The sequence below is a fragment of the Pecten maximus genome, chromosome 1, assembly GCF_902652985.1.
Source record: "Pecten maximus chromosome 1, xPecMax1.1, whole genome shotgun sequence".
Taxonomy (NCBI): Eukaryota; Metazoa; Mollusca; class Bivalvia; order Pectinida; family Pectinidae; genus Pecten; species Pecten maximus.
Window position 1 is genome coordinate 30,079,086 of NC_047015.1, and position 22,000 is coordinate 30,101,085.

The window sequence follows — 22,000 nt, forward strand, 5'->3', positions numbered from 1 at the left end:
TACATATACAGTGTCGACACTTCTTCACTTGCTTGATGTTTCATCTTTTGTGACTTCTCGGTAGAATACTCCCTTCTCGATCTTCAATCTATCGAATGAACTTACAGTCTTCTGTTTGGCCTCTGGTTATTCAAAACACAGAATATCATTTGCCGTAATACTGGATCCCTATCCTGAGCCTGTCGCCAATCTCTGGGAGACATCGCATGAATATCCTGACCACCAGGGCCAATGAATTCATCAGTGACTGAAGTAGACATTGAAACTGCCTCAATCCAGGATACTGGCTATTGTACTGCACCGCAAATAGCCTTGACAGAATCCAAAGCGATATCCTTAACAGATGTAGACTCCTCAATGTAGAATGACAGTCTAGACATGATGTCAGCATCTGTATCGTTCTTTCCTGGCTTGAAGATGATGTCAAAGTCAAACGAGGATAATGCAGTCAGCCATATATGTTCTGTCGCATCCAACTTGGCAGAAGTTAAACCATATATCAGAGTATACATATATAAGAAAATATCTTAATGATACATTGTATAATACTATTGCAAAGCTAGAGATTTGCAGTTCCATAGTGAAGCCAAGCGTCACGTTCCGGACTGCAATACGTACATTTTTTCAATAATGTACGTTTTATAGTGAATTATCATATATCGGTGGAAGTCATTAATTTATTGATAAGGGGGAAACCTTTCTCCTTTGCTAGTTAGAAAAATAAGAAAAAACATTAAACTGTCTGAAACTGGAATCGGATTTTTTTAAAATAACAACGTAACTCGTTGACGTATCGAATAATGAATTTTGTTCAAACTTCTTCACATTATAAGAGGAGATCGTCAAGAGGACCTTCTGTCACCATGTCATTTCATTCTTGTCGTAGAAGTTTTTGTGCAGCGTTACATTTTTCTTTATACGTTTGTATATAAAGGTATTAAGAGAGGTGATACGGAAATTCTGTCGGGTTAGATTCAGACGATTCTAAGATATGTCTTGAAGATGAAGAAAACTAGTTAAAATCAACCTTTGTAACCTGTTGGCAATAAGCTGGCTTAAATGTCAATTATGATAAAACTGTGACAATTTGGCTTGGTAGGTAAAAAGGCAGCCATGGAAAATTCTTAACTCATAGAAGATTGAAGAGGAACTTCGTTGGAAAACTTAACTCCTCGGTATCAAATACAACCTGGGGAAAAGTGATACAACCTTTGTAAATTATGAAAAAGTGCAGTCAGATGTACAGCAGACTTCAAAGAAAATGTGCTTAAATGTTATATGGAAAGATAAAAAAAAAACAGGAAATCAACGTTAAAAAAAGTCACAAAAATGATGGTCTGAAGAGGATCATTATTGAAAATTTTATCAAATCTTGCTCGATCCCCAAAATTCTTCACCTTGGAAATTACTTCTGTTGGATCAGTTGGAAAGATATGGAAAATTGAATATTCTCTCGTTTGTAAAAACGGATATGCTGAAATTACTGATAACTTTAACCCTTCCTGGAGAGAAGTGTTTTTGACATGGAGTATGGTTAATTTGGAACAAGAAATTCAGAACATTAACTGTCATAGCATATTTGATTTGATCACAGCAACAAACATAAGTTACGAAACGGTATATTAGCAGTCATGGCAAGATATTGTTATTTAGATAGCGGATCTCATTGAAAATTATGATGAATTGTCACTCCAGGACTGCAATACGTTAATTGCATAGTGTCTTGAGACTAAGCGTCACATCCCGGGCTGCGATACGTACGTTATATCTAAGCAATGAACAGTGGTTTAAATGTTGTTATAGTTGATATGATTGCTGTCATATCGACTATAACAACATTGAAATTACTGTTCAATGCTTATTTTTACAGCACATTGTCTTACCATTTTCGCCAATTTTGAAAAAAAAAACTGAACCAAAGGAAATAAATCCTGCCCTTTTTAATGTCACATGACCCGCTGGGTTTTGTAGCCTGGTGCCCTGGGTGTTATAGGCTACCAACTACCTCTTAGCATTGTGTCAATGGGAAAATGCGGAGCAAATATGAATATAGTATAGTAAGACTGAGCGTCACATCCTGGGCTGCATTACGTATATTGCATGGTGTAGTAAAGCTATGTCAGCGTCACGCTCCGGAAGGCAATTGTTTCATTTTAATGTACCAGTGATTGAGGGGAGATAATATTCTGCAATCATTACTGTAATTTGCTTGTTTATTTATCTTTGTTCTGTTCAGCCCTTTAGCCAGGTAATAATAAAGCAATGTTTGCCGGCTAAATCAATAGATGGAAATTCAGATTGTAGATTGGTCTCTGATCCGTATGGATCGGCTTCCAACTGTAGGTAGCTGTTGTGTCTATAATTAAGGCTTTCTTAGACGGACGACTGTACCCGTGGGGAAAGCACACACATTTCCTTTCTTTATTACTCCATAGATACATTTTTATAATTCAATCTAAGTTTACCATTCGTGTATTCATGATGGACTAAAATAAATATTAGAAGAATGCGACGCCACACATCTTCACACTTACACATTATCTACGCGGATCAGACCAAATCCTAAAATTTCAAGCTCAGCTTCATCAGCTTACCTACAGTCTAAAGACCAAAATTATTCACTCTGAACCCGTTTGTCGATTTCTTTTTTAATTTCAATATAGCATTGATAATTCCTGTGAGTAATATTAAATTTGTAGTGTAAATGAAAACGTTATGATAGGTAATTTAGTGTCTTGTACAAAGTGTTGTGAACCCTAATGTGGTGTCTTGTACAAAGTGTTGTGAACCCTAATTCAGAGTCTTGGGCAAAGTGTAATGCAGCCAAATTTGGTGTTTGGTACAGTGTGTTGTGAAGCCTAATTTGGTGTTTTGTTAAAAGTGTTGTGAAGCGTGATTTGGTGTTTTGTACAAAATGTTGTGAAGCATAATTCGGTGTTTCGTACAAAGTGTTGTGAAACATACAATGTAATTCGGTGTTTCGTACAGTGTTATGAAGCTTTATTTGGTGGTTTGTACAAAGTGCAATGAAGCCAAATTTAATGTTATGTATATGTACATACAATACTGGTATACCAGGTACATGTAGCTCGTTTTGTAGTTTTGCAGTGTTTGGTTTGGTATTTGGACGTGCAATACTGGACTAATTGTTTTTCAGTCTTTGGCGTCGGAAGGGGAATAAATAAACAAACTAAAGCCGCGTGTCTTTGCCGTGACAACTGTCTGTAAGAAAACTCGTTACATGTTTAATGTTGAGACGCGAGGTATTACACTGACAGCGTGTGTGATCATAGACGAGTTGTACCAGAAGACATCACACCGGAGAGAAATTGCGATTAAGCATTATTAAACAGTACAATGTCCATATTTCTGTAAAGTAAACTTATGACATTGAGATTGTCTAATGATGATGAGTTAAATATGCATTGAGTTCTCAATTTTTTCATTGCTTTGATTACATATTGTTCCTACAGTAACTTCCATGGACAGATTTTAGGAGTAGATCCAGGTTTCACAAGGTAGAGGTTGAAAGGAGTTGATCAGAAAAACCATTACAGTCATGGTCTCAGAATGTTTCTATTCTCTTGACTTTTGTAAAACAAAAAACAAAACAAAAAACATCTAGGCCTATAGATAACAAAGGAGCTTATAATTTACATTTAAAGGGTGTAACATGTCAATACTTTTTTGCGATTTCTTTGTTTTGTCTTTTCATTTTTATTGCGCTACACATGCTAACCTTCACACATATAAACTTTGCTTTCTCCTACGTACAGATATAATTCGTCTCTACAGCCGTGAAGTAGGAGCGGTACTACCCCTAACAATGGTAGTCCAATCTAACTCCACCCACGTCCACATATACCTCCATCTCTACAGCCGTGAAGTAGGAGCAGTACAACCCGTAACAATGGTAGTCCAATCTAACTCCATCCACGTCCACATATACCTCCATCTCTACAGCCGTGAAGTAGGAGCAGTACAACCCGTAACAATGGTAGTCCAATCTAACTCCACCCACGTATATATATACCTCCATCTCTACAGCCGTGAAGTAGGAGCGGTACTACCCCTAACAATGGTAGTCCAATCTAACTCCACCCACGTACAGATATACTAAAAGTACCTCCATCTCTACAGCCATGAGGTAGGAGCGGTACTACCCCTATCAATGGTAGTGTCAAATCCCGCTCCGCCCCAGTATACTTTGTACATGTACACTGTGTAGTCCGCATCTGATGTCTTGGAGTAGAATCCTACTCCAATACCATTGTACGTTCTTTGTACAATCTAAGTTTCAAGCATCCATTACGCTCTTCCCACGCATTGTTCCATCGCATATGTCTTTTCTAACCACTCATCCCACGTACCGGCATATATTAAAGTAAACACAAGCTATAAAATAGTATTGATTCATCAAAAGAGCATCAACATCATTAATACTGCTGGTAAATCCAAAGCTTCTGTGAAGGACTTTTGCTATAAAGAAATACTTTGGGGGAAATAACTAATAATCCTGTACATGTGCATTGTAAATAATTTCATTTCCAAAGCCCGAATTTGGTACATGGACCTTTACCAAAATATGATGAAGGGAAGAAAAAAGGCATGTAAAAGTAGCAGCATGTTGGAATATCTCCCCTACCTGGTATACAGATAAATCTTTTTTCGAGCATTTCCACCTCAACATACAAGCATACTTTGGCGATGGAAAATGAGCTGTAAATCTAAATTCAAGAGCTGAATTGGAACAATTCCCCTATCGAAACTCACGCAAAAACATGTTGTTATCATAATAGACGACTTTACAATATAGACATTCTGAATCTTCTACTGAAAGAAGCACACTGCTTTGATAATCTTTGCATGATAAAGGTATACATTCCTGGTTTAGCTATTTAGATGCCATTGTTCACGACTATGACCTATAGTAAACACCAAACAAAAATGTATTTACACAAAAAAATGAAGACGTATTTTGCAATAAGTAACACAACGTTAATGATAACAGCAAACTACCATTTATAAATGCATTTCATATACATAATGTATAAAATTTGATACACCTCAGAAAAATATTCATTGATTTCCAGTTACAACTTAGGGCGTTATTTGTATCGTTTCGGCTTTGCGGACATTAACTACAACCATCTTTTGACGCCTACCATATACCATAAGAAACGTGGAGTTGTTGAAATGAAGAACAGTTCCTATTTTACTGAATAAAATTAGCCGAGGTATGACTATTTATCTAAATACTTGTTGCGTAGTCGTGCAGCAAGTCTTCTGATAATCTGTTGTTTATACTTGACCCTTGCTTATTCATTAGGAGAGTGACATTTGGAAAGTATAGGCAGTCTGCCGGAATAAACCTGTTCATGTACTTCTGAATTATAATTCAGTGGTTGTGTATTGGTATGATTCATTCATATGTGTTGTTTGGTATGTTACTTTGCCTTCAAACTTCTTTGTTTTTACAGAATTTATGTTCAAATAAAAAGACTTGAAACATATCTTAACTCTATTTTCATTGATTTTGACTGAACACAGTGTACAAGAGTCTGAATTCAATTTCTGTTTCGATATTTGATAATGAAGCTGTTAATGCGTGTTTCACAACGTTAGCAGGTGTACAACGAAATCAACAATACCATAGAGATTTTGAAAATTGCAAACAATCCCCTCTCGTTAGCGGATGTATCAAGGTATTGGTATTTTACCTGGTTTCAGATCATTCACATGCACGTTTACTGGAATACGTAAAAGGAGTCAAACTACTGCGATGTGTTTTTTTCTCCCGTGAAATCGTTATCAGCATGCCATTGTTATGTGAACGTGCTCCCGACGTGATTCTCTAGTGAGGAATATAAATCAAGCAGTGTTGGCCTTGTAGGTACAATGTTACACGGTATATACCACGTGACAGATACAGAGAGACATCCAACACCGGCTACCATACCACGCCTAATCTATCGACAAAATGCCTAAATTTCTTTCAAGTATCACGAATTCCGTGCCAAATGTCGACTAATTCCGCAAAAACAAAAACATGGAATATCTAATCCCTTCCGGGGAATTATATGGCCGACATCATGATCTAAATGGAAATCATGCTCACATGCTTTGCACATGACGTAACCTTGACATAATCGCAGAAGATACTTACTCTTCCGAAACACCTGGTCTTATTCGTACGAATTTATATTTTGCTCCCGTTTTTACTGATACATATACATATAAATATATACATTTTCAGAAAAGATTATGATTTCGTCCCATGTTAGTATCCTCAGTGTGACATCGATTCAGAACAATAAGTGATAACATTTTAACAAAATCCTGTACTTCATCCTTGATATCGAAATACAAATAACCTGTGTTTAGTTGTGCCTTTATATTGAGCATTAGACCTTTTTAATAGCATGGAATGCTGCGTTGACACCTACACTTACACTGATACGAACTTATTTAGGGGGTCGTCTCAAAACTTTACTGATATAAAGTTTCATGTTAATAATGCTTCACTATGTTTTTGTTTTGTTTGGTTTGATAGGTGATACATTATATTATACATTTTCCGTTTCATATTGTAGGATATTATAGAAAACACGTATAGGACAGTTCAGATTAACAACATCACTGCAGTAAACGCTCTCGTCAGACGGCCATTACTGCACATATATCAACTGCAGAAGAAATAGCCTATAATACCGTGGATGACGCCACAATGAGCCAATGACCCGCGTTTGCGGATTCGACCTTCATTTCATGTAAGTTTGGCCGAATTACTTCCATTTTGAACCCGGTACCGTACAGACTGCAAAGACCGTAGAACAGTATATTTAAGACATTTCCGATTTCCGTGCAGACTGACTAAGACGCGCAAACTACAACTAAGATGAAGTTCATCTCAAAAGTGTATATTGTATACACCCCCTTAATGATAAGTCAGACAAATAATCAAAAGTGTATATTATATACACCCCCTTAATTATAAGTCAGACAAATAATCAAAAGTGTATATTATATACACCCCCTTAATGATAAGTCAGACAAATAATCAAAAGTGTATATTATATACACCCCCTTAATTATAGGTCAGACAAATAATCAAAAGTGTATATTATATACACCCCCTTAATTATAAGTCAGACAAATAATCAAAAGTGTATATTATATACACCCCCTTAATGATAAGTCAGACAAATAATCAAAAGTGTATATTATATACACCCCCTTAATTATAAGTCAGACAAATAATCAAAAGTGTATATTATATACACCCCCTTAACGATAAGTCAGACAAATAATCAAACCTGAAAATTAGCCATGCCATTATTCTCACAAGTGCCTTTAGTATACAATAGGAGCATTTGTTTTATCGGTACGAACACTGATTCTATTTTGACCTTGAAATGCAAATGGTGGCTGTGAATAATATCACACAGATATGGCGTATACCGAGTCATTTCAAACATCACAAAATGCTCAAAAAGTATCCACGTCCGCCATTTGCATTTGCAAGGTAAAAACAAAATCAGTGTTTAAACGTGTATAAAGTCAAGTCCGGTCAAACAAATGCTCGTATTGTGTGCTATAGACACTTGTGAGGATAACGACATGGATATTATGTGATAAAGATGAGAGAATTGTATTCCCCTGAAAGATTAATTTTTCGCATGATTTGTTGAAATTTACAAACAGTTTAACAAATCCCAAGTCAAAAGCACGGCTCTTGGTTAGTCACGATACATGTTAGATTGGCTTTTGGTTAGTCACGATACATGTTAGATTGGCTTTTGGTTAGTCACGATACATGTTAGATTGGCTTTTGGTTAGTCACGATACATGTTAGATTGGCTTTTGGTTAGTCACGATACATGTTAGATTGGCTTTTGGTTAGTCACGATACATGTTAGATTGGCTTTTGGTTAGTCACGATACATGTTCGATTGGCTTTTGGTTAGTCACGATACATGTTCGATTGGCTTTTGGTTAGTCACGATACATGTTAGATTGGCTTTTGGTTAGTCACGAAACATGTTAGATTGGCTTTTGGTTAGTCACGATACATGTTAGATTGGCTTTTGATTAGTCACGAAACATGTTAGATTGGCTTTTGGTTAGTCACGATACATGTTAGATTGGCTTTTGGTTAGTCACGAAACATGTTAGATTGGCTTTTGGTTAGTCATGATACATGTTAAAATGCACCATAGCAGTGATTTGTAGGCTTGTAATAACATATCTAGATTTGCTTTATAGATAACCTTTTAAGACATTTGAAACAACAACAAAAATCAAGGAACTTGAAAAATATTTTCAAATAAAAAATCCTCCATAGCATAAATGTGTCAATTTTTAAGAACTCGATTGCAATCAAAATGTATTGACAGCGTACATTGAAAATGTTTGAGACCACCCCTTATTCAGGTGAGGTTCGTTCCGATGGCCCCTGTCGTTGACCGTAATGGTGTAGGTAGTGGCTACCACTTCCGGCTATATTAGAAATGTCTGTTGTCATACAGGCGTTTCGCCCCTCTACGACTCGTCAGTGAACGAGTGGTATTAGTTGTGGAAATCCGCAAGGGAAGCCTAGCCGTTACCAATAAATGAATATACTATGAACCAATTTCGTAAATTTTTGTATTGGATAATTGATAAAACACGTTTAAAAAATATCAGAATGGATACGTTATGTGCGTTAATTCTTAGAAAGCCTGTCAGACAGGCAGGCGTGTAGGTTGAGTATGTTATGTGAGTTGAGTATGTGAGCTGAGTTTATGAGTTGAGTTTATGAGCTGAGTTTATGAGTTGAGTATGTGAGCTGAGTATGTGAGTTGAGTATGTGAGTTGAGTATTTAAGTTGAGTATGTGGCTAAGTATGTGAGTTGAGTATGTGAGCTGAGTTTATGAGTTGAGTCTATGAGCTGAGTGTGTGAGTTGAGTTTATGAGCTGAGTATGTTAGTTGAGTATGTGAGCTGAGTTTATTAGTTGAGTTTATGAGCTGAGAATGTGAGTTGAGTATGTGACTTGAGTATGTAAGTTGAGTATGTGAGCTAAGTATGTGAGCTGAGTATGTGACTTGAGTATGTGAGTTGAGTTTATGAGCTGATTATGTGAGTTGAGTTTATGAGCTGAGTATGTGAGTTGAGTTTATGAGCTAAGAATGTGAGTTGAGTATGTGAGTTGAGTTTGTTAGTTGAGTATGTGAGTTGAGTTTATGAGCTGCGGTGTGTCTAAGGTAAAGGGCTACATGTAGGTAGACAATGGTATGTGTATGTTGGTCATGATTGTAAACCAAAGTTACGTGTGGGGTTGTGTCTGTACGTAGTAATTGTTGATATATGGTGAGTTTTAGAGCCTACTAATGGCAACCATTGATCAGAAATAGTTTATCTTTATAAATTGAACATTTTGTTTGACGATAAAGACAAAATAATTGAATACTTCGTTACTCAACAGGTCGTTTCTGAAAGCAGACATAACATCGTTATTTATTGATAGCTCTGCGGTATTGCAATGCTTGCAAAGGTTTGGTTTTTTCAATTTTGTTTGGACATGATTCAAAACCTATGTAAATTATTAATTTCATATTCATTGTCAATTTCCGTGTTTGTACATGTAGATTACTTTTGGTCCATAGGGATTTTATACCAGGGTCAGATGCCAATATACAAACAGACTCGGGACTAATTCGATATTGAAGGCGAATGACAGGAACCCTGTCTACACCACCCAAGCATCGTTACCTTCACGTGCCAATCCAAAACAGAATAATATTCACACACTTGTTAATTTCCCCCTCCAATGGGCTTTCGACTTTACTATTTTGTTTGTTTGGCGACTAATGCCCGTCTTTTGTCGTGTTTTTGCAATTTCAAATACATTGTACTTATCAATTTATGGACTTTTGATGAGGTCAATATTATATTATACAAACCTGGTAGAATCAAATATTTCAGATTCTACCACGTCGGTATAAACACCATATTGAACGAATCAAAGGGACTTAATTTTTAGATATGAAACTTCCTTCCAGAATGATGGAATTGCATGGTATTTATATTGATATCAAAATTTACACTGGGGCATTAGTTGTGACGTTACAATGATTATAACTGCAAGATTTACTAAGTGTTTCTAAAAATGAAAACATCAGGTTAATATCACAAGGTATTTACTTCCGCGTGACCGTGTTTTAGCCAATGAGAATTGTGGAAAATCGGACCATACAGTATGTAATAAAGCAACATCTTACATAGCATTTCACGCGCGTAGAGTAATCTGCGTTCAAGGGGGACAACTCTTACAACGTCGTGTGCTTGTGTTTACACCCGACAGTCCTTAGATTTATTAAATCGTCGGTGTCGGTTTTGAAACAGTTACAGTACAGTACAGACCGGCCTAACGTTACACTACAGGTTTGTCATTAGCCATTGAAAACATGCAAACACATACAATCACCTGGCAATGATAGGAAGTTGAATAAAAGCCATCAATAAAAAAAAAATTATAAAAAAGAAAATGTCAAACATCACAACCGATGAAATTAATGGTTCCGTTTGCGTCAGCACAGGGGCCTGGAATTTGTTCACTCTAAGCCTTTCAATATGATCATCGTTAGGCCTATCGACGGACCTACCTTCGTCATTCTATCAAGAAAACCGGTAAAACACATATAATCATATGTCACAGAAAAGATCGAATACTCGTATCGAGTCACTGTTCGCTGGTTCACACATGAAGTTGCCAAAATCACCCTGAATTTAAAATCACCACCCACGAAACATCGCCGCGTCATGGCGATCGAGATCGACATCACTCTCAATAGCCTTGAACTATGAATGGAATTCCAATGACAGTCGTGACGTCATGCAGTGACGTAGTATTTTATAAAAAATGTGACTTTGCAATAAAAAGTACAGTTTGTTCCGTGAAATGATCAAATATGTCGAGGTGCAAATCAAATCATATGTAAAATTGGATAACTCATTTCAGCGTTGGATTTTTCAAAGTATTGTTGATAGAATTTCTTTTTCTCGGATGTTGACGATTTGATCACGGCCACGTAAAAGTTGCATGGTCAAGTTACGGCAATTTTCATTCGTTTTGCAAAAAATCGGGTATGATCTTTCAGAAGTGTTTTTAGTAAAAACGTCAAATAAAAAAAATAAAAAAAATTGAAGAAAATGGATGGCTGAGGGACACTTTCGCCAGAAATTTAGTATAGACTTTATTTCATTCAATATACATCCTTTACATTCAATACAGCGAACACACTTAGGGATAAATTTGATTCGGAAACAAGTGTTAAACACTTTTGTAAAATCCGTCTCCAGTACAGTAAACACATGAATTTAAATGATACATGATGTAGTTGATGTATATATATGTATACGAAAAACAGTAACGTAATTACAGAAAAATGTGGGATAGGAAAGTGGAAAAGGGTTGTGAGGGGGAGGGGGGGTGGGTGGGATGTTTCCAGCATGTCAGCTAAAGTTTGACACTGAAACAACGAGAACAGAAAGTTTTGGACAACTGACAGGAAATAGGAGTATGAGCATCAGTCAAACCTCTCAGAGCTGATTATAAAATTTTGAACACATAAGAAGATAAGAGCATTTTGATCATCAATCAGTTCGTCATTCCCAAATAACAGTACTCGAGTTGTGATGGGACAGGTTATTTCAGTAAAGATACGCGCTCGAAGTTGAGAGTAACGACGACAGCGTAACAAGAAGTGTTCATTGGTTTCGTTTCCGTTATTACATGGACAAGATTTCTACGGAACAAGTAAAATTTGAGAGAACTGCACTCCACCTTAATCTGGCATGGATAATCTGACCCATCCTGCTACCGCTATAATAGAAAGAGGGGACAATACTATTAGGTTCATTTAAATGTTTTTTTAAGTCTGGGTAATGATGGATCACATTTAATGAAGTCAGGAAGGGAGTTACAGGGGCAAATTACAGAAGGAAAAACGATTTTTTTATATAAACTTGTGTGACAAGTGATAGGACGAAAGTTATCAGCAACACGTGTATTGTGGTCATGTATTCGGTTATTACGTGAGGGAAGGATGTCATGAAGGAATTTGGGTGCAAGGCCATGAACGATTTTATGAAACTGAATTAATTTATGTTGTTGTCGTCTTCGTTCGAGGGGAAGCCTGCCTGTTTCAGTATAAAGCTTGACTTTACTAGTTAGTCTAGTGGCACCAGTAACAATACGTGCTGCTTCTAACTGAATGTTTTCAAGAAGGTCGGATTGAGCCTGTGTGAGACAGTCCCAGAAAATGTCGCCGTATTTTATTATGGGTCGAATGAGTGTGAAATACAAGATTTGGAGACTAAGACGATCTAACGAAAATTTGAATTTCCGCATAATATTTATTTTTGGCGAGATTTTTGTCAATAAATAGCTGATGTGATCATCCCAACACCCATTACTAGAGAGAAATACACCGAGGTGTTTGTGTGACGAAACTTCAGTAATATTAGTATCATTCATAGTCAGGGGGGATGGACGAGACTGACGGATTTTCGGCTTATTAATAAAGTTTCAGTTTTATTAGGATTAAAAACAACCAACCAATCTTTCGACCATTTATGGATTTTGTTTAAATCAGAATTAAGAACTTCTGCACTTATTCTAGGGGTATCAATGATTACATACAAGGAAGCATCATCTGCAAATAATTTGATAATAGAATTAATATTTTTCACAATATCATTGATGAATATAAGAAATAAAAGAGGACCAAGTATGGAGCCCTGTGGAACACCGGCCTTAATGTAGCACCAGCTAGAGTTTTTTTCCATTAATAATAACTCTTTGTTTCCGGTTATGAAGATAATCTTCGAATCATAAAAGTAAAGAACCTCGAACACCAAGTCTAGATAGTTTACATAAATGACCTTTGTGCCAAACACGGTCGAAGGCTTTGCTGATGTCGCAAAAGACATTTCTTATTTCTTTGCCTTTATCAAGAGAAGAGTATATATCACGGATGATAGAAAGAAGCTGGTTGGTTGGAGAATCGCCATGTCTAAAACCTGATTGATTAGATGACAGGAGGGAATTGGTAAGTAAAAAATTATTCATATATTTAAAGACACATCTTTCCATCAGTTTTCCAACTATGGATTATAACGAAATCGGTCTGTAATTTGATAGATGTGACTTGCTATCTTTTTTATGTACTGAAGTAACGTTTGCTGTTTTCCATTCAGAAGGAAAAACACTAGAGTTTAGAGATTTGTTAAAAATATTACTTAGGGGGTTACATAGAACATCTCCGGCTTCTTTGAGTAGTCGAGTATTTACTAGATCTGGACCAATAGCTTTGGAACAATCGAGGTTTAAAATAGCGTCTTTAACATCTACAACTGTTATGTTTATAGCTGACAGAAATTTGGTAGTGATATGAGAAAAAAAGACTCTTTCATTATGTGTGTATGTAGGTTAGGGATATTCCACCCTCGGGATCACAAAATGTGGTAAAACCCTCGGCAAGCCTCGGGTTTCACCACAGTTTGTGACCCCTCGGGTGGAATATCCCTATCCTACATATACACATATGTAAGAGTCTTATAATATTTGGACCGATATGGCTCTCCTCGCAGAAAACGGATATCGGGTAATTAAATATTCAATGAATGAATATTTGATTTAAGATAATTTCAGCTGTAGATAGTGTTAGTTAGAAAAAAATAGTTAAGCATTATGTAAAGAAAAAAACTGTATTCGAATCCATTAGATACAACTAATAGCACCGCTTATATTCGGACACCCTGTCAACTTCGTCTCATTGTTTACATTATTTGCGGAGGGAGCGGTTAACATCTAAAGTAGAAATGGCGGTAAGTTTACACTTTCCAATTTTGCAATACTATTGCTTTTAAATATCTTAAAGGGTTCATTATAGTTTAGGACGTTGTTTACCTACAAAATGCCTGAAAATTGTCTTACCAACAAAACTAAGACAGTTAGATGGGTGTGCAAAATTACGTTCCCGATCTTCTTTAAACCCAGAAATAAACACCGGTAACAACAGCTCAGGACTATGCGCAGTTACATCGGTTATATACGCGTATGTTACTAAACATAAAAATGTACATGCATGTGACTATGCAAGGTTATATCTCTTGATTTGATATGAATATGGTAGATGGTGTACATTTCCAATGTGTACAATGCTTTATTACTGAATCTCACACCATGACACAATCCAATATTTAACTTTCCGTAAGAAAAATACGACTGATTAAAAACTATAATAACGACGAGTTATAGATAAATTTAGTTGATACGAGCATGGCCGTTTAAAGTTATGCAGAACGCTGCAATTAAATATGAGAACATAGCAATTAATGTGTAGAACATTGCAATTGAATACGTACAACACTGTAATTGAATACGTAGAACATTGTAGTTGAATACGTAAAACATTGTAGTTGAATACGTAGAACATTGTAGTTGAATACGTAGAACACTATAATTGAATACGTAGAACATTGTAGTTGAATACGTAGAACACTGTAATTGAATACGTACAACAGTGTAATTGAATACGTACAACACTGTAGTTGAATACGTAATATGTACCTGAAAAATTATCCGTTACTCCGCTGTATGTTGTGCTCTTGATTCCCCCATTCGTTATGGATGTGTCTGTCTGCGTCGTCTAAAACAAAATGTTCTAAAACGAAAAACAAGTCGAGGTTATTAATCAGGTGAAAGGCGAAAACAAGAGGAACGATAAGCTATTCTTGTACGGGCAGAAAAAGGTCGAACGAAAAGTCTAGACGATAGTCTAATAGTTGAAAAAAATCCATTTTGGTAAACAATGATTTCCTTTCCTGCTGGGAAAACATTTTTTTCTATCCTGCTGGGAAAACAATGGTTCTTTATTCTGGTGGAAAAACAATGGTTCTATATCCTGCTGGGAAAAACCATGGTTATACCATGCTGGGAAAACAATGGTTATTTATTCTGGACTATACATGTACAGTGTATATCCTGCTGGGAAAACAATGATTCTATATCCTTCTTGGTAAACAATCGTTTTATATTTTACTGGTTAAACAATGGCTCTATATTTTGTTGGGAAAACAATGGTTATATATCCTGCTGGAAAAAACAAGGGTTCTATATCCTTCTTGGTAAATAATGGCTTAATGAGTAAAATCATATGCAGGAGTTGCCGGTTCTAAATGGCGACGAGAGGGCCCATAAACTCTCGCATATCTTTATTCAGGTCTTAATACATGCAAATAAAGCGTAATCGAATTGATTTCTACACTATATACATGTACCGCCTCAGCGTACATAACTTCACACTTCAGTGTACATACTCTTCACTGGTCATTCGCCGGAGTACCCAGAGAAAAAAAAAACCTGCCTACGGGCAGTACCAGGTAACTTCCCCACGTGGCTTTCGAACTCGCAACCCAGAGGTGGAGGGCTAGTGTTAAAGTGTCTGGGAGAAGTCACGGAAAATATGCGATACTGGGTTTGATACTCAAAATCCTGTTAACATATCTACTTACAGTACCATCCCGTACAAAGCGTTTCATAGTACGATTCTACGTGTGGCTGAGAAACTATTTATGTCCCGGCGGATGAAGAAATATTATATACCTTGGTGGTTGAAAGGGTGTTAATTTTCTCACTCCCATGTGCTATTCGAAAACTACAATGAATATTTCGAGCGATCGATGCTCTTTCTTAATAATTGATGGCAAAACAGTGGAACAGAACCTTTGTGTGACCCCATTGACCGCACTGACTATTCCAAACAGACGAAAACGTCCATATAATTGCCAAGCTCTGACATCAGGGATACCATATTTGGATAAGTCACGTGACAATGAGGTTGTAAACAGACATATTAACGTCGATAATGTCTTTGTTGACATCTTCAATTCTCGTTAAAGTCTTCAACTTCCGAGCTGCTTCCGTCGCCGGTACAAATGAACTGAATGAGAACTCAAATTTCGTTAATTGGGTCGGGTTACAGAGGTTATTATGCTGCTATAACTCGTACAGAAAATTGTCAGTTTTTATAATGAATAAAGATTGTACTACTAGGGTGAAGCATGAGTTTTAATCACCATAGGAAATGTTTCTTGCGTTGAAGATCAAAATGCAATCCTTTATTTTTCTCCGCTGATAAATCAATGACAAACGCTGAGTACACTGTTGTACTGTGTAGATTAGATATAAAAACCTTTACTAACCTGGACCAGACTCCCGACATAACAACCTTTACTAACCTGGACCAGACCCCCGACATAACAACCTTTACTAACCTGGACCAGACTCCCGACATAACAACCTTTACTAACCTGGACCAGACTCCCGACATAACAACCTTTACCAACCTGGACCAGACTCCCGACATACAATGTAACAACCTTTACTAACCTGGACCAGACTCCCGACATAACAACCTTTACCAACCTGGACCAGACTTCCGACATAACAACCATTACTAACCTGGACCAGACCCCCGACATAACAACCTTTACTAACCTGGACCAGACTCCCGACATAAAAACCTTTACTAACCTGGACCAGACCCCCGACATAACAACCTTTACTAACCTGGACCAGACTCCCGACATAAAAACCTTTACTAACCTGGACCAGACCCCCGACATAACAACCTTTACTAACCTGGACCAGACCCCCGACATAACAACCTTTACTAACCTGGACCAGACTCCCGACATAAAAACCTTTACTAACCTGGACCAGACTCCCGACATAACAACCTTTACTAACCTGGACCAGACTTCCGACATAAAAACCTTTACTAACCTGGACCAGACTCCCGACATAAAAACCTTTACTAACCTGGGTATCGTTTCACAAAGCTTCGTAACTTACGAACTTTGCGTAAGTCACATTTACGAATTACTAAGCGTTTCACAAAAACTTCGTAACTTACGAACGTTCGTAAGTTACGCAAAAACCTTGCGTAACTTTACGCCATGTCAACCCTGTCGTAACTTACGAAAACAATTTAAAATCGTGCACAGACATGCCCTTTTGAACAGAAAATGACGTCGTACTCATTTATAAATTAGCATAAGACAACGACTATGCCTTGTGAGCGATTGTTTCGAGGTGGAAACCGGGTTTTGAAAGTCGAGGAGGGTGCCGGCAAAATACACATTGTCATGAAACTAAGTGTACGCATATTCGCAGACTGTGCCAACATATTGTCTATTTTAGGAACATTATGTATGTCTTTGGGCATTGAGCAAAATCTGTGAAAATTGCGTTGTTACTGTTTGTTTTAACCCATGATAAACAATACGAATTGGAATTTTATAGAAAAAATGATCTTCGATCAATAATACGTTGTTTTGATAGAACAAAATAAAGTTCATAGTCTGTGTACGTGACCCGGGAATAGGACCGGCGTACAATTTTCACCCAAGAAGTGTCGTCCTTTTGTACCTCCAAGTTAGAGAGTGGTATATTTTTACCGGGAGAACGTATGATTTTGACGTAAGATACGAAAAAAGTTACGAACACCTTTGTGAAACGCACTTACGAAATTCGTAAGCTTGGCGTAACTTTTTCGTAAATATTTACGAACGTTCGTAAGTTACGAAGCTTTGTGAAACGATACCCTGGACCAGACTCCCGACATAACAACCTTTACTAACCTGGACCAGACTCCCGACATAACAACCTTTACCAACCTGGACCAGACTCCCGACATAACAACCTTTACCAACCTGGACCAGACTCCCGACATAACAACCTTTACCAACCTGGACCAGACTCCCGACATAACAACCTTTACTAACCTGGACCAGACTCCCGACATAACAACCTTTACTAACCTGGACCAGACCCCCGACATAACAACCTTTACTAACCTGGACCAGACTCCCGACATAACAACCTTTACCAACCTGGACCAGACTCCCGACATAACAACCTTTACTAACCTGGACCAGACCCCCGACATAACAACCTTTACTAACCTGGACCAGACTCCCGACATAACAACCTTTACTAACCTGGACCAGACTCCCGACATAACAACCTTTACCAACCTGGACCAGACTCCCGACATAACAACCTTTACCAACCTGGACCAGACTCCCGACATAACAACCTTTACTAACCTGGACCAGACCCCCGACATAACAACCTTTACTAACCTGGACCAGACTCCCGACATAACAACCTTTACTAACCTGGACCAGACTCCCGACATAACAACCTTTACTAACCTGGACCAGACCCCCGACATAACAACCTTTACTAACCTGGACCAGACTCCCGACATAACAACCTTTACTAACCTGGACCAGTCTCCCGACATAACAACCTTTACTATCCTGGACCAGACTCCCGACATAACAACCTTTACTAACCTGGACCAGACTCCCGACATAACAACCTTTACTAACCTGGACAAGACCCCCGACATAACACCCTTTACAAACCTGGACCAGTCTCCCGACATAACAACCTTTACTAACCTGGACAAGACCCCCGACATAACACCCTTTACTAACCTGGACCAGACTCCCGACATAACAACCTTTACCAACCTGGACCAGACTCCCGACATAACAACCTTTACTAACCTATCCAGACTCCCGACATACAATGTAACAACCTTTACTAACCTGGACCAGACCCCCGACATAACAACCTTTACCAACCTGGACCAGACTTCCGACATAACAACCTTTACTAACCTGGACCAGACTCCCGACATAAAAACCTTTACTAACCTGGACCAGACTCCCGACATAACAACCTTTACTAACCTGGACCAGACTCCCGACATAACAACCTTTACTAACCTGGACAAGACTCCCGACATAACAACCTTTACTATCCTGGACCAGCCTCCCGGCATAACAACCTTTACTATCCTGGACCAGTCTCCCGACATAACAACCTTTACTAACCTGGACCAGACTCCCGACATACAATGTAACAACCTTTACTAACCTGGACCAGACTCCCGACATACAATGTAACAACCTTTACTAACCTGGACCAGACTCCCGACATAACAACCTTTACTAACCTGGACCAGACTCCCGACAGAACAACCTTTACTAACCTGGACCAGACTCCCGACATAACAACCTTTACTAACCTGGACCACACCCCCGACATAACAACCTTTACTATCCTGGACCAGACCCCCGACATAACAACCTTTACTAACCTGGACCAGTCTCCCGACAAAAAAACAACCTTTACTAACCTGGACCAGACCCCCGACATAACAACCTTTACTAACCTGGACCAGACTCCCGACATAACAACCTTTACTAACCTGGACCAGACTCCCGACATAACAACCTTTACTAACCTGGACCAGACCCCCGACATAACAACCTTTACTAACCTGGACCAGACTCCCGACATAACAACCTTTACTAACCTGGACCAGACCCCCGACATAACAACCTTTACTAACCTGGACCAGACTCCCGACATAACAACCTTACTTACCTGGACCAGACTCCCGACATAACAATCTTTACTAACCTGGACCAGACCCCCGACATAACAACCTTTACTAACCTGGACCAGACTCCCGACATAACAACCTTTACTAACCTGGACCAGACTCCCGACATAAAAACCTTTACTAACCTGGACCAGACCCCCGACATAACAACCTTTACCAACCTGGACCAGACTCCCGACATAAAAACCTTTACTAACCTGGACCAGACTCCTGACATAACAACCTTTACTAACCTGGACCAGACTCCCGACATAACAACCTTTACTAACCTGGACCAGACTCCCGACATAACAACCTTTACTAACCTGGACCAGACCACCGACATAACAACCTTTACTAACCTGGACCAGACCCCCGACATAGCAACCTTTACTAACCTGGACCAGACTCTCGACATAACAACATTTACTAACCTGGACCAGACCCCCGACATAACAACCTTTACTAACCTGGACCAGACCCCCGACATAGCAACCTTTACTAACCTGGACCAGACCCCCGACATAACAACCTTTACTAACCTGGACCAGACTCCCGACATAACAACCTTTACTAACCTGGACCAGTCTCCCGACATAACAACCTTTACTCACCTGGACCAGACTCCCGACATAACAACCTTTACTAACCTGGACCAGACCCCCGACATAACAACCTTTGCTAACCTGGACCAGACTCCCGACATAACAACCTTTACTAACCTGGACCAGACCACCGACATAACAACCTTTACTAACCTGGACCAGACTCCCGACATAACAACCTTTACTAACCTGGACCAGACCCCCGACATAGCAACCTTTACTAACCTGGACCAGACTCTCGACATAACAACATTTACTAACCTGGACCAGACCCCCGACATAACAACCTTTACTAACCTGGACCAGACCCCCGACATAGCAACCTTTACTAACCTGGACCAGACCCCCGACATAACAACCTTTACTAACCTGGACCAGACTCCCGACATAACAACCTTTACTAACCTGGACCAGTCTCCCGACATAACAACCTTTACTCACCTGGACCAGACTCCCGACATAACAACCTTTACTAACCTGGACCAGACCCCCGACATAACAACCTTTACCAACCTGGACCAGACTCCCGACATAACAACCTTTACTAACCTGGACCAGACTCCCGACATAACAACCTTTACTAAACTGGACCAGACTCCCGACATAACAACCTTTACTAACCTGGACCAGACTCCCGACATAACAACCTTTACTAACCTGGACCAGACCCCCGACATAACAACCTTTACTAACCTGGACCAGACCCCCGACATAACAACCTTTACCAACCTGGACCAGACTCCCGACATAACAACCTTTACTAACCTGGACCAGACTCCCGACATAACAACCTTTACTAACCTGGACCAGACTCCCGACATAACAACCTTTACCAACCTGGACCAGACTCCCGACATAACAACCTTTACTAACCTGGACCAGACTCCCGACATAACAACCTTTACTAACCTGGACCAGACTCCCCGACATAACAACCTTTACTAACCTGGACCAGACTCCCGACATAACAACCTTTACCAACCTGGACCAGACTCCCGACATAACAACCTTTACTAACCTGGACCAGACTCCCGACATAACAACCTTTACTAACCTGGACCAGACCCCCGACACAACAACCTTTACTAACATGGACCAGTCTCCCGACATAACAACCTTTACTAACCTGGACCAGACCCCCGACATAACAACCTTTACTAACCTGGACCAGACCCCCGACATAACAACCTTTACTAACCTGGACCAGTCTCCCGACATAACAACCTTTACTAACCTGGACCAGACTCCCGACATTACAACCTTTACTAACCTGGACCAGTCTCCCGACATAACAACCTTTACTAACCTGGACCAGTCTCCCGACATAACAACCTTTACTAACCTGGACCAGACTCCCGACATTACAACCATTAACAACCTGAGCCAGACTATCTAGAAAAGAACCTCTACTCTCTAACAAGAAGCGGTCTTAAACTCCCAAAAAATGTACCATTTCACATTTCGCATGATTCAGGAATCAGTTATATAAAATGAACAGTTTTTGCCGGAAAAAAAATGAATGAAATCGGATACCTTTTTTGCAATGATAGATAACGATAGGAATGAGGAGGTTATTGGATGGAGTTATTTCCCCTATATATTTCATCACGTTGCCCTGTTGTCTGTGCTTACAGGGGGAACAACTCTCATGAGCTGTGCTCAGACGTAGGTCTGACGTTCGGATGGCTTGTTCGTTATCCACATTGACCACAATGAGATAATGCATACAAACTGTATTTTCTCTAATGACTTATTCAAATTACTTTCATCAATGTAATTACAATTATTTGGTTATAAGTCAGATTATTTAACCGTTTCGAGTCTTACCCCGTTTATTTGCTATTTAGTTGTATTCTTTGAAAATAACAAATTTATTGATAGATA

General features: G+C 38.8%; 1 protein-coding gene across 1 annotated transcript; it reads left to right on the forward strand.

Annotated features, from left to right (window-relative positions):
* Window positions 1-13,619: 13,619 nt before the first annotated feature.
* Window positions 13,620-21,061, forward strand: LOC117338337 (agglutinin-like protein 2). The gene is made up of 4 exons (XM_033899688.1): window positions 13,620-13,649; window positions 16,448-16,894; window positions 17,665-18,982; window positions 19,488-21,061. Exons 1-4 carry the CDS (start codon window positions 13,620-13,622, stop codon window positions 21,059-21,061), a joined length of 3,369 nt encoding a protein of 1,122 aa, XP_033755579.1.
* The last annotated feature ends 939 nt before the right edge of the window (window positions 21,062-22,000 follow it).